The following is a 14,309-nucleotide window of genomic DNA, read 5'->3' on the forward strand; positions in this document are numbered from 1 at the left end:
AAAATCAGCTCTACCTTCTGACCTTAAGTTGCCTAACCCTTTTGAGCCTCTGTCTCAGCTCTGTACCTAGCTAACAATACTAGTACCTTGCAGTGAGTAAGAGATCAATAAGTGTTAGCTATTGCTAGCTAATATAAATTGCCCCCGTGTTCTTTGGTATGGGAGAAATCCACTGTAAGCCCCAACCCAATTTACTAACACATGTGTAATATGGTTGACTTTCCTACAGCATGATCGTTTTGTGTCTTAGAAACTACCTGCCACCTCTATTTGTTGTCTGGGGAGATACTCCTTTATTGAGCAGAGAGAGTTGTGTGTTTTTGACCTAGCTTTCAAGTCTCACCATTCCCTTGCACAGCCACCACTGAAGAACAGCATGTGGCCCCATGGTGGCAGGAATTGATATTTACCACTACCTCTGCCTTCTAGTAGTAGTAAAAGATCTGTACAAGTTTGACGGGAGGCTGTTTTTGAGCTTGGAGCCAGGAGAATGAGCTACAAAATATTGGTTGAGGGCTCTAAACTTTAAATAAATATTGCTTGCCAAAGTAGAATCAGTTGTTCATTACCTCTCTGCTAAACCCTGGTGATTCATAGGTAATCCTAAAACCTAAAAGGAGAAGGAAGGAAAGTGGGCTGTGACATTGTGTGTGAGGTATTGTATATTACTGAAAGATACAGAAATCCAAATTTAGTTAAAGGATAGAGAACACTTTTTACTTGAATTAAAAAAAAAATTGAACCTGGAGCACCTGGGTGGCTCAGTCATTTGAGCATCTGACTTTGACTCAGGTATGATCTCACGGTTCATGAGTTCGAGCCCCACATTGGGCTCTGTACTGACATCTGAAAGCCTGGAGCCTGTTTCAGTTTCTGTCTCCCTCTCTGCCCCTCCCCTACTCCTCCTCTGCCTCTGTCTCTGTCTCTCTCAAAAATAAAATAAAAATTAAAGAAGATAAAAATCTTTCCTTTCCCAAATAGAATATTTTGTTGCATTTGAATTTGAAATGCAGTCAGCAGACTGGTTATTTAAGATCATAGAACTAAAAAATTTAGCAGGCAACTAAGGAGACAATTGGGAAAGAATTTGGGAGGTGAGAAGGAGGAAGGCAAAGGCCCAGAGAAAAGCCAGCCCTGCCAGTGGGAGGAGAGGGGGAGAGAAGGGGTGGAGAAGAGAGGGGGAAATTCTAGCGGATGGGTTGAAAGTAATGTGGGATGGGCAGATAGGGACTGTGAGTGAATTGTGAAGGAAACTGTAATGTTACCATCTCACCAGTGTGATCTGTTAGCCCCACCCAAGTAGAGTAGCTTATTTTACAAAGCAGCCTAGCCATAGGAGGTCAGAAGAGTCTTTTGAGGAAGATGGTTTGGAAAACTGAATGTACGATGGAGAGAGTGCATTACAAACTTGTGAAGTGATGAAATAGTACACAAAGTGCTCAAACAGTGGTGTTACTGCTCAGAGAACCCGTTCTGAACTGTTTGGCTGTTCTCCTACCAAAAATCAATACTCGAGTGACAGATGATGGTGGGAAAGGAGAGGTTTGCATTATTCAGGAAACCAGCAGCCTGGGAAGATGATGGACTAACGTCCCAAAGATCATCTTCTTGTCTGGCGAAGCCAGAGGGTTTTAAAGTGGGACACTGGGGTTAGGGGATGGCTACCCGCAGGAGAAGGTGGTGCCCAGGCATTTAGTCCGTGTATGTTGACATGATCCTCAACAGACTTGGTAGCACCAGCAGCAGCTGTTTTGGAATGTGGTCAGGACTTCTGGGAAAGACTGGTCATTCTGTCCTTAAGGCCTGTGGTCTGCAGATCTCAAGGGAAGTAAGTGAGTTTGGCTACAGACCAAGGGAGTGCATAAGCTGAAGCAGGTTAAGCCCTAAGACCTACTGGAGTGGTGCTACAATGGCGGTTTCCTGCAGTAAATGAAGTAAGAAGTGATTATAGTCTGTTGTCTAATAGCTGTGATATCTTCTCCTTGGCAGTGATGTTTACAATGTGACACTCAAATTGACACTGGTTTTCAAACCATTGCAGGGTCCTGAAGTGCCTTCCAAGTCATCACCAAGAGATTGATTTTTTTAGGTTTTAGACTTTATGTAGACAGTAGTGTTAATCTATGTAGATTTCGTTGTTACTTGTAGTTTATTGTAGTCTCTTTTGTAAAATTCCCTGTTTGCTTCAGAGAAGTCCTTCCCTAACACCAGGTATGTTAGATTAGGTGGGTCACCTGTGAGACCATAGCACAAGCATAAGTACTGTTAATACCCCAGTTTTGTAAATGAGGAAACTGAGTCTTAAATGGGTAAATAATTTGCTCATGGTACATAGCTGGTAGGTAGTGCAGCCAGGCACCAAACCCAGGCAGGCTGACTTTGACCCTGAACTTTTAACAACACTACCCCCATTGCCCTCTACTTTCCTAAAGATCGTTTCTTTTTAGGGCAGTGAAAATAGTCTGTATTATGTTATAGTGATGGATGTATGTCATTATATGTTTGTCCAAACCCATTAAATATACAACACTGAGAGTGAACCTGTAGGTAAACTGTAAACTTAGGTGGTTATGATGTGTCAGGTAGGTTCATCTTTGGTAAAAATGTACCATTTTGGTAAGTAGTGTTGTTAACGGGGTAGGCTATGTATGTGCAGTAGTAGGGGTATATGGCAGATTTCTGTGCCTTCCTCTCAATTTTATTGTAAACCTAAGAGTGGTCTAAAAGAAAAAGCTCTTTAAAAAGAAAAAGAGTTAACACCAGGCTCAAACCTGAAACCTTAATCCCCATTTTATTTAATATTCATTCCCAAATAATATCTGGTTGCACTGACCAATGAAGCAGTGAATCAGAGATGGGGGGAAAAAAAAAGATCTGGTTTCGCCAGATAATAGGTGCGTGTACTGTGAATGGTGCGGCAGGATGGTGTGCTCCCCTGTGCCCGTGCCCGCCCATTAGCCTAAAAGCTTACCATTAGGGCACAATGCCTCTGGAAGAGGCACCCGCTCCTTTTGGGCTTCAAGTTACCCACGCCCATTACTGCCTGCAGAGGAGGATGGATACGAGCACACATAGCCTTTCCCATCCAACACGTCCCTAGGCCCTCACACAGTTCATTCTTTGCCTCACGGATTTTTGGCAAGTCACTTTCTTGGGCCCAGCTTCTCATTTTTCTTGTTCTTTACACCTCACTTTGTCCCTTTCCTAGTTCCCGACTTCTCTTACTCCTTAGCTGATCCCAGAAATCTTTGCTTCCTCTCAGAGTAATGATGATAGTGCTTCAGGTGAGCCATGACTTTTCTCTTTTAATTATTGGGTGTCTCCCAAGCCACAGTCCCTTCTTTTTATTGAAGACAACATCAGACCAATTCTGCTGAAAGCTTCGTCGGCGCACTAAACTGTTCCGGCACGTTCTGTGGGCAAGATGGCGCAGAAGAGTGATAGTGTTGTGCCCGAATCGCGAGTCCCAGAGACCTCCAAGAAGCCGACACCGATGCAGATACAAAAGGGTCTTTATTACAAGCTCGAGCAGGGGCTCACCCGCCTACCGGTGTTATGACAGCAAGATGAGGCAAAGAACAATAGCCAACAGGGTTTTTAAGGAGTAGGAGATGGGGGTGTTACAGTACATGTAGCATCATCACATAAGCACCAATTACAATTACAGCTTTGACCATCCAGTATCTGTGAGGTGTTCATTCCTTTTGGTGGGACCCAATCATGACTCTTGAGAATCCTTTGAAAATGACCAATTGCGAAGTGAGTTCAAAGGGCCCACGTGGGGTTCAGACAAGCGGTGAGAAATTGGCTAGTTTGTATCTGCAGTTCCCAGCCTTGACTCAGACCATAGGAATGTTTCTTTTTACTTTTTGATTAGCTGAACTGAGGGCGGTCTGAGGATGGCTTTAGCCTTGAACAGTCTGAGGCTTTTCCTGGGACTGGGATTGGGGCTACGTGCCGCCCGAGGTTTCTCTTAATGGAGGACTTAATTTTTGGCTCTTCAATAGCCTGGAAGGTCGACCTGCGGTGGTCTGGGGTTAACAGGTCTGTTCATCAGTGGCTCTAAGAGGATTTTTTGTGTCCGTTCCTAGTTGGCCTGCTGCTGTGGGACCGCTGGCTGCTCCCTCTGCTGCGGCTGCTGCCCCAAGATCCGACAGTCCCGGAGCACCCGCTTCATGTACGCGCTGTACTTCATTCTGGTTGTCCTTCTCTGCTGCGTCATGATGTCAAAAACCGTGGCTAACGAGATGAAGGAGCATGTAAGTCTGCCTCTTTCTTTACTTCCTTCCTTCTTTTTTTTTTTTTTTAATGTTTTGGGATTATTTATTTTGAGAGAGAGATTTAGAGCATAAGCAGGGGAGGGGCAGAGAGAGAGAGAGAGAGGGTGAGGGAGGGAATCCCAAGTGGGTTCTGTGCTGTCACCACAGAGCCCAATGCCAGGCTCAAACCCATGAGCTGTGAGATGGTGACCTGAGCCCAAATCAGGAGTCAGACGCTTAACTGACTGAGGCACTCAGGTGCCCTTGCCTCTTTTTAACTTTTCCCATTTTTGGTGGTTGGTGAAGGTGTGTGGGAGAACTTCCCATGTAAAGGATGGGGCCTAGCCATGCTTTGTGTGGGTCGGGGTACACTTGTTCTCTCCAAATCTTCCTGGAAGAGGAAAGACTCTTCATTGCTTTCCTGCCAAGCGGGGGAACCAGAGTCTTGAACTTTAGCAGTAGAACAGATACAGTCTGTTCTTTGGTGTATTGTGTGTTTGTCTGTGCCTTGTTTATAGCTGTTCCTCCTAGATGCACGGTCTTTTCTTGTAGACTTGGTATGTTTCCCTTGTTGTGAGGATGGCTTCCAGTGTCTCAAGGAGCAGCTGTTACGATAAACTCAATATGGCCTACTTGGGAAGTCTGATAAAGCTTAGAAAATTCCACAGATGATGAGGAGTGGGCAGTAGGGCAGTTTTTACTTTGCTGACATGTCGTTTGCAGTTTGGGTGTTTCCAAGGGTGAGGAGTGGATTTCCAGACATTTCTTGGGCATTGTATGTAGAGGTAGGCCAGGTTTGTGATGCTGATGAAGATATGTGGGATCCTTCCCTGGTCTTTCCCCATAGCAGGCCTTTTAATCAGCCAGACAGCAAGGGCACATGTTGGGGTTTTTGACGGAGCCCAATAAATAACATTTCCCCTCCTAGGCTCTAAACAAACGGGCAAAAAAGACCAAAGTGTCAGCAGTTAGATGCCAGACATCATCCTCCATCCCTCATAAAGCTCATGTGAGACTGTATGGCTAGGATCTGCAGAGAAGGGGGCTTCCTAGTACTGAACCCCAAAATAAGTTGGGCTTTTCCACTGGGGGAACCTACCCTTCTACTAGTCCCACTAGGCTGGGCCGGACCTCCCCTGCAGAGAGTCACAGTTTACTAGGGAGAGTGGCAACCGTGTTCGCTGGGGGCAGCTCTTGTCCAGGGGAAAGAGGGAGAGCAAAGGCTAGCTATCCAAACCCTGTTTCCCTGGGACCCAGCAGAGTGAGGAGGGGGAGGCAGCCAGGGGCAGCACTCTGATGGAACCCCTCCCCAGTGGAGGTGCCATCACCAGGAACAACTCGCCAGCAGGCATCTCTTCTCCCCAGCCTTATGCTGAAGCCACAGGCTATTTTAAATACACTCTCAGGGGATTCAGAACAACCATTTCCTTAAAAGCACCCAGCATATTCTTATCCATTAGACTCTCTGAAGTTTTCTGTGGCGTAGTGCTCTTATAATTGCGAGCATGTGGTCTGGAATAAAGTGGAAATACTGTCAAAACCTGTGACACTGCGATTCTTCCCTGATTGCTTTAAAATTTTTTAATGTTAAATTTTGAAAGGGAGAGAGCCAGTGTGAGTGTAAGAGAGGGAGACACAGAATCTGAAGCAGGTTCCAAGCTGTGAGCTCTCTGCAGAGATCCTGATGGGGGCTTGAGCCCATGAACCATGAGATCATGACCTGAGCCAAAGTCAGATGCTTAACTCCTGAGCCACCCAGGCACTCCACGCTTTAAACTTTGGATCTCTTCTCAGTAAGGCACTGCAGTGGGAGCTCGGGGGCATTCACACTTGTGAGGAGTGGAGCTTATCATTCAGCAGACAGCATGTAAAGCCATCAGAGGCATAGAGCAAGGGAGAAATTAGTGCGATATGAGAGGATGCATGAAGTGCATTGGAAACTTGGAGGTGGGGAGACCCAGAGGTAAGGCTGCCTCGTTAGGCTATATCAGGCTGTGCTGCACCTTGGTGGTAGTTACCACCAATTGTTTTCCTTAAACCATGGTGTAATCTTGTATGTTTGTGGCAGGACGTTTGAGAGGAGAAAAACTGAAAGGGCATCTCATCTCCCATTTATTACCACTGTTTTTCAGGTAACTTCATATTCTCTTTGTAAATTCAGCAAGCATTGGTTTGAGTATCCATTGTGGTTGTGGTAGGAATTCTAAGTGTGTATCAGTTGTCTGTGGTGCATTTTCCAGCCCTTAAGAAATTTTCAGTCTTGGTAGAATTAAGCTTTGGAATCAAGAAACAAAACCTGAAATTATACAAATATGTTGTGGTGAACTCATGAGCAACATTGTTGCTGGAGGTAGGGTTCAATTGGGAGCCACAGGTTTACATTTTAGGACATGACTTTCTTTTTTTTTTTTTTTTTTAATTGAATTTTATTTTAGAGAGAGAGAGAAAGAGAGCACAAGTGGATGAGAGGGTCAGAGTAAGAGAGAGGGAGACTTGTAAGCAGCTCCATGCTCAGCATGGAGCCCAATATGGGGCTTTGATCCCATGACCCTGAGCTCATGACCTCAGTCAAAGTCCAGAGTCAGACGCTCCATGGACTGAGTCACTGAGGTGCCCCTAGGGTATGATTTTCATAATACTAATTTTAATATTTGATTGCCATCCAAGTAACCTGCCCCATGAAACAGTCCCTAACAACTCGAGCCAGTATGTACGGTTTCTAAGTGTTGGTAGAACATTTAAGAAAGAGAAGATGAGGGTGCCTGGGTGGCTCAGTAGGTTAAGCAACCAACTTCGGATCAGGTCATGATCTCATAGTGCATGAGTGCAAGTCCCGCATCAGGCTCTTTGCTGACAGCTCAGAGCCTGGAGCCTGCTTCAGATTCTGTGTCTCCCTCCCTCTCTTCCGCTCTCCTGCTCACCTCTATCAGTCTCTCTCTCTCTCTCTCTCTCTCTCAAAAATAAATACACATTTAAAAAAAAAGAGAAAGAGAAACAGAAGGTGTTTCACTAAGGGAGTGGTATCACTAAAGGAGGCTTCATGGAAGTGACTTGTATGAGAATAATGAGTACTTTAATTGCTAAAATTTATTTGGGTAATACCACGTGCCAGGTTTTATTCTGAGCATTTTACCCGAATTGTCTGGATTCATCACCACTGCACTCAGGTGAGCATTATGCCTGCCTTACATGTGAGGAAACTGAGGCATTGCATCATTTAAGTTCCTTATCGGAGGTCTCCAGCTCTAAGGGGGACAGTTGGGATTTGAAATCAGGCTGAATGTGTTCTTAGGCCGTGAAGGTCAACAGGAAGGAAGAGAACAAGGACAAGGCATGTGTAGAGGGACAGAGATGAGACGTGGGGAGGTAAAATTGTATTGCCAAAGTTAGGCATTTGACCATGATCTGATGGCCAACTGGAAGCTGTTATCAATTCTTGAGTAAGAGCATGTCCTTGTCGAAACAGATATTTAGGGAGGTGAGCCCAGCAGTGGTGTGTGTGATTGCAGAGGGAGCGAGGGAGGGAGCGAGCGAGAGGGGGAAGGGGCCACCCTCATGTCTCATACTGGCTCTTATAAATGTTTCTATGCCTGTCTCCTGAATGTACTTATTTTAAAATGGTTTGGATGGGCTTTCTGCATAAGGAATGAGGTCCCTGTGGGCGAAACCAATCCTTTTCCATCTTTAGGGCTTCATAGTGGGCAGGCCAGCTGGTCACAAAGTCAGCTTGTTTGCAGCCTGTAGAGTAGACGCTGACCTCATCCTCAGGCGATGCTTGAGGGAGGGCGTTGAAAGGTCCCCTTGTGGGGACACACACTGGCTTCTGCAGTCCATCCCTCTGCTTTGTTGGGCTGTGGAAATGTTTGAGGATGTGACTGGAGGAGGAGAAAGCGTGTGTGCTCACAACTGCCCAGATGGCAGTGTGTAATTGCCTCCCATCTGGCAGTATCACCTCTATGTGCGAGGGATGGGGGCCGCAGGGGTCAGAACACGAGGGCAGCCCTCCTTTTCAGTAATGTTCAGTGTTCGCCTTCGTTTCAAAAGGTGGCCTGTGTTTAAATTGAGTGAGGGAACTGCAGGGAGCCGCTGGTCCGAACTCCACGCTGCCTCGTTTCACTAGGCAAACTCCTCTTTCCGGTGAGAACCTGGGCTCGGAGGAAGCTGCGGAGCGGGGCGTGACTGTCTTCTCCTGCAGCATGGTCCCGTCTTAAATGTAGGAGCTGTTTTACCGCAGGACATTCATGCCTTCAGGCATGTAATTCAAGCAGATATAGTCTTGAGATTCTTGATGCCTAGGGGATTAAAAATCCACTTCAGAATGTAGGATGACCACCCCCCATACACCCACCCCCCTACAAAACAACAACTCCCAAATGGGGGAAGGTAGCTGTTTTGAGAGAGATTTAAGTCTCCTGACCTGCACCACTAAATCAGAATGTAACTTCTCAGTTTGGAAGCAGATGATGACACTTTGAGGTTTTGGTCCCCTTGTAATCTGCACTGGCTTTTTTTTTTTTTTTTTTTTTAATTTACATAAATGTTTGCTCAGTTTTGAGAAAGTGTGAGCAGGGAAGGGGCAGAGAGAATGGGAGACAGAGGATCTGAAGCGGGCTCTGTGATCATGATCTGAGCCAAAGTTGGACACTCAATCGACTGAGCCACCTAGGTGCCCCTGCTTTTTAAATTTTAGTTACTTATTTTTACTTTTAAAAGTTTTTTTTTTTTTTTTTTTAATTCGAGAGAGAGCGTACATGAGCAGAGGAGAGGGGCAGAGGCAGAGGGAGAGAGAACCTCAAGCAGGCTCTACACACAGCATGGGGCTTGATCCCATGACCCTGGGATCATGACCTGAGCTGAAATCAAGAGTCAGACACTTAACCAGCTAAGCCACCCAGGCGCCTCAGCCCTGGCCTTTCCAGAGGCACAAGAAAGAGGTTCTTGTTTCCTGTGGAGGAGGGGCATCTGAAACCAAACCTACATTGGAGAAGGAAGGACAAGTGATTGCTGTGGCCCTCAGGCCTTCTTCCCTGTGAGCTCAGTGAGCCAGGCCAAGTAGGAAGAGCCCTAAATGCACCTGGCCAGAAACTTCTTAGGTCATTTCCTTTCCTCACACCCTGCGTTGTCCCCTCGCTGTTCTAACCCTTGAGATGGGTGGTAGGTTAGTACCTGACATGGCTGGATCTTTCTGTCTTCCACATTGTGGAAGACTGGTTTTTGTGTTGTATGTTTGTTTTAAATTTAAATTTCGAAGAATTAGTTCTTGTATTGAGAAGAGAGGCTGCTAAGATCTTTTGTTTTCGATAGTCTTTTTTTGTTCCTTCATTTGTTTTCTTATTTGTTAATTAATTAACTAATTAATTAAAGTAAACTCCATGCTTAACATGGGGCTCCAACTCATGACCCCCAAGTTCAAGAGTCGCATCCTCTTCCAACTGAGACAGCCAAGTGTGCCCCTTTGTTTGTTTAAACATTTTAAAAAATGTTTTTATTTATTTCTGAGAGAGAGAGAGACAGAAACAGAGCATAAGCAGGGGTAAAGAGAGAGGAAGACACAGAATCCGAAGCAGGCTCCAGGCTCTGAGCTGTCAGCACAGAGCCCTATGTGGGGCTTGAACTCAAGAACTGTGAGATCTGGACCTGAGCCGAAGTCAGACGCCCAACCAACTGAGCCACCCACGTGTCCCTCTTTATTTGTTTTAGAAAATATTCTGCTTTGTTTGTGATCTTACTTGGTTCTCTTTTGGAAACATGTTTTACATTACACGGTATTTTCTCCTCATGGGTTTAGGTCCGTTTTCCTTTAAGGGGGCAATAATGCAGAAAACTGCAGTCTTCCTGTCATTGGTTATTCTTGCCCTGGATGAAAAGAGCTTTTTGTTTATTCAACACAGGGTAATGATGCTGCAGGGTAGAGTGGGTTTTAAAGGAACAGTGGACCAGGTCTAATAGGATCGTGAGGGGGACTCCTGACTGCATTTTCCTCAGTTTCTTAAAAGCATTTCCTAAACTCCATTCTCTCCCTGAACTTGGTGGAAGTCAGCCAGGCCGACGTTAGAACCCCGCCCCCGCCATCAGCCAGTGCCACTCCCAGAAATTGCCAGTGAGCCTGGAAATCTCTGAGCCCAGGAATTGTGCATTGGCCCACAGGCTCTAGTTTGGCCAGTGGTTATTACCATTGTTGTTGTTGCTTTTATTTTACAATTTAAACTTGGCTCCTTTAGAAGGGGTGAGCATGCCGGAGTGCGTCATAGGTCCTAATGCAGGGTGTTTGTTTACACGGTGTCTCACACATTTACCTTTACCTCTTGCCTCTGAAGGAAGGCATTTGGATTTGCCACTCCTTAAATAGCTTAAACTCTTGGAGAAAAAGCTGTCAGTGTGAGTGGACACCAGCCTTCTCTTAACCCCCGGTCCGGTGAGCCATAGGGAAGTTACTGAGTGGAGTGTGCTAGACGGCCTGTGTTGTCTGTGCACGCCTACCCCATAGCCCCAGGCTGAGATCCATGGGGCCCTTCTCCACATTCACCAGTCTGCCTCTTGCTTACTGGAATCAGGCATTTTTATACAAGTAACTATTGAGAATCTTTTTTGATCCCTTTGGTCCGCTAGACGCAGTGGACCCCTCCATTTCAGTGGCGTACAGGTGGGACACTGAGTTGGATCTAAACCAGGCCCTTCCAGAAGGAAGCAATATTCATCACCTCCCCACCATCACCACTTTTAAAATCTTAAGCACATACTGTAACCACAATTTCTACACTTAGGAAGTCCACAATATACCAGGTAACAGGAAAGGAGGTGGATGTTAAGACTGCTAACTGTGGATTTAGGCCCTTTGAACAAAGGTAACAAGGTAGGCTTAAACCATTTTTCTCTATTTATTTAAGAAATTCTGTCTCTCACAGCACATTCCCTAGTGTACGATATATACGTTTTTTTTGATCTGTATTTCTCAATAATTTTCACTGTTCATTATTATCTTAGAAGGAGAAAGGAGAAGGAGATGTGGTAGCAGAAAATTCATGTATATTATCAGCATTAACATAAGATTATGTGGAAGTAGATGAAAGCAAAATAGTTAAGGAATTATTTATAGCCAGGGGTACCTGGGTGGCTCAGTCGATTAAGCATCTGACTCTTGATCGTGGCTCAGGTAATGCTCCCAAGGTTCATGAGTTTGAGTCTTGCATTGGGCTCTGGGCTGACAGCATGGAGCCTGCTTGGGATATTCTCTGTCTCTCTCTCTCTGTCTCTCTTTGTCTGCCCTTCCCCCGCTCATGTGCACGACACTCATGTGTGCTTTCTCTCAAAATAAATAAACTTAAAAAAAAAAAAGATTTATAAAAAAAGAATTATTTGTAGCCAGTTTAGTGCCAAGGCCACATCCAAATCTCGTAGTATCCATCACGCAGAACAAAGCGGTCAACTCCTCCTTGCCTAAGCCTGAAATATCGCCCTCTGCCCCTCTCATTTGCTACCTTTCCCTGGGGCAGCTTATTCATTTCTAGCTCTGGTTCTACCTGTATGTATATCTGCTAGTTAGGGCATGCTTTTCTCAGGACACTGCTGGGGACCCTGGCAGTTGCCTTCCCCTTCTTTTTTCCGGCTCTAGTGCTGACCACATACTGCAGACAGGTCATAAAAGTATTGGGTTTCCGCTGTGCATTCCAGTCAGTTCTGATTCACATCCACCATGCTTCTTGATGCCACATTCCAGTTATTTTATTTGGATTTGGATTGTTCCTGAGTGTTCCCAGCTTCACATGTTCACTTCCCTTTGACTTCTTTCTCCAGATAGCCAAATCCCGTGGGTGACTGCTTGCTACTTGTATTTCTCCCAGATGACACCCCACTTCCAAATTCTGTTCTCACCACAGTGTACAGATGAACACAGAAGCTACTTTCCTTAGAAACAACTTAGATTTCAGAAGCCTTATTACAAGTACATACTTTAGTCCATTGACATTTAACAATACTTTGGTGGTTCCTGGTGGTGACAGAGCTCTGATACAATATGTTTGAGACTCTGAAGTTTGGTAGATGAGCACTTAACTTTTTATTTTTAACCTGCAGTATGAAGAGGAATGTGATGGTATTAGACTTGATTTTGCTGATGGGAAAGCCCTCCCTGTGCTAGTCACAGGGGACTTAAAAAAAAAGAAAGGAAGGAAGGAAGTGGGGTGCATGGGTGGCTTAGTTGGTTGAGCATCTGATTTCAGCTCAGTACATGATCTTGCTGCTTGTGGGTTAAAGCCCCACGTTGGGCTCTGTGCTGACAGCTCAGAGCCTGGAGCCTGCTTCGGATTCTGTCTCCCTCTCTGTCTGCCCCTCCCCCACTCATACTCCGTCTCTCTCTCCTTCAAAAATAAATAAAGATTAAAAAATTTTTTAAGAAAAAAAAGCACTGAAACACAATTTCTAGATAAAGGATCCAGTTAAACACATAAGAAATGAAAAAAAAGATCCAGGTTACATTTATGATGTGTTCTGTGCTGTAAAGAGACAGCAAATATCCTACGGTGTTAAGGGTTATACAGAAAAAATTATTATCTCTTTTAGAATATGATTTAAATGCTAAGTTAGAAGGTTTTTTGGTTTTGCTTTGTTTTGTTTATTGTTTTTAGAGATTTTGTTTTTGAGTCATCTCTATACCCATTGTGAAGCTCGAACCACCAAACCCAGGATCCAGAGTCACATGCTAGATCCACCAACAAAGCGAGCTAGGTAACCCCCAAAGGTTAGAAGTTTTAAAAGTGGGAGAATCTTACATTTATCCCTTCATCCTAACAGGACCCCTCCTTTGCCAGGTGAGAGGGTGGGGCTCAGGGAAGTGGCTTGTCCAAGGCTGTGATCCCAGGTACAGCTGAGACGAGAACCCAGGAGTGCTGGCCTCCTGGCTGCCTGGACAGGGCCTTTTTTCTGCACCGCTAGGTTTGGTTGTCATGTGGATGGTGACAGAAGTGTAACATGTAACTTCTCCTTCCTCCTGACTGCTAATCATTTTTCTGTGGCCAGTGGAGAAGGAGAATGATTCCTTCTGGAAACAGTACCGTCTCAGGACTTTGGTAGCTTTCTTCGCTTATCTTCCCCACCTGCTTCCTTCCTGTTGTGATGCCAAAAGCTGGGCTCAAGGGATGACTTGTTGGTCTGAAGTAGAAAATAAGAGCAGCCACAAATCTAGTATTTATTTACTCAGTGGCTTTGCATATAAAATAGAACCTGCCTTCACGTTGTGTTTGGTATAATTATATTTTAAAAGTAACCAAACATCAGCGATGAAAAATATTCCACTTTGATCCAAAACATAGAGTGGTTTGTCCCAGCATAGAATGGAAGCATTCATACCAAAGCTGGAAAGTCTGGCTCTTGTTTTGATTTTGATGTTTACCAGTTCAATGTTAAGGAAACTGTGTACCTGAGACATAGTATCAGGTGTTACCATGGAGCATTAGTGCTCTGTAGAGTAGGACTACCCATTCTTAGCTGCCATTTTATGGTTTGTGTGTTAGAACAAGCATCACATTAGCAGAAAAATAATAATAATTGCTGACCTGACCCATTTCTTTGATTATGGAGTTTTTTTTTTTAATTAAAAAAATTTTTAAATGTTTTGTTTATTCCTGAGAGAGAGACAACATGAGCAGGGGAGGGTCAGAGAGAGAGGGAGACACAGAATCTGAAACAGTCTCCAAGCTCTGAGCTAGCTGTCAGCACAGAGCCTGATGTGGGGCTTGAACCCACGAACTGTGAGATCATGACCTGAGCCAAAGTTGACGCCCAACTGACTGAGCCACCCAGGCACCCCTGGAGTCTTTTTTTTTTTTTTTTTAATGTTTTATTTCTAGAAGAGAGAGAGAGACAGCGTGAGCAGGGGAGGGTAAGAGAGAGAGGGAGTCACAGACTGAAACAGGCTCCAGGCTCTGAGCTGGCAGTCAGCACAGAGCCCGACACGGGGCTCGAACCCATGAACCGCGAGATCATGACCTAAACGAAAGTTGGACGCTTAACCGATTAAGCCACCCAGGTGTCCCACCTGGAGTCTTTTTTAAA

The 14,309-nt window shown here is 45.0% G+C and overlaps 1 protein-coding gene across 1 annotated transcript in view; it reads left to right on the forward strand.

Moving 5' to 3' along the window:
* The first annotated feature begins 1,711 nt into the window (after positions 1-1,711).
* SERINC5 (serine incorporator 5) overlaps positions 1,712-14,309 on the forward strand; it is a 58,848-nt gene continuing 46,250 nt past the window's right edge. Inside the window, exons 1-2 of the mRNA XM_077759836.1 lie at positions 1,712-1,828; positions 4,092-4,259. Of these exons, the coding sequence (XP_077615962.1) occupies positions 1,712-1,828; positions 4,092-4,259 (285 nt within the window). The remainder of the gene's footprint in view (positions 1,829-4,091; positions 4,260-14,309) is intronic.

This window comes from Crocuta crocuta, unplaced genomic scaffold (genome assembly GCF_008692635.1).
Source record: "Crocuta crocuta isolate KB4526 unplaced genomic scaffold, BGI_CrCroc_1.0 scaffold162, whole genome shotgun sequence".
NCBI classification, from domain to species: Eukaryota; Metazoa; Chordata; class Mammalia; order Carnivora; family Hyaenidae; genus Crocuta; species Crocuta crocuta.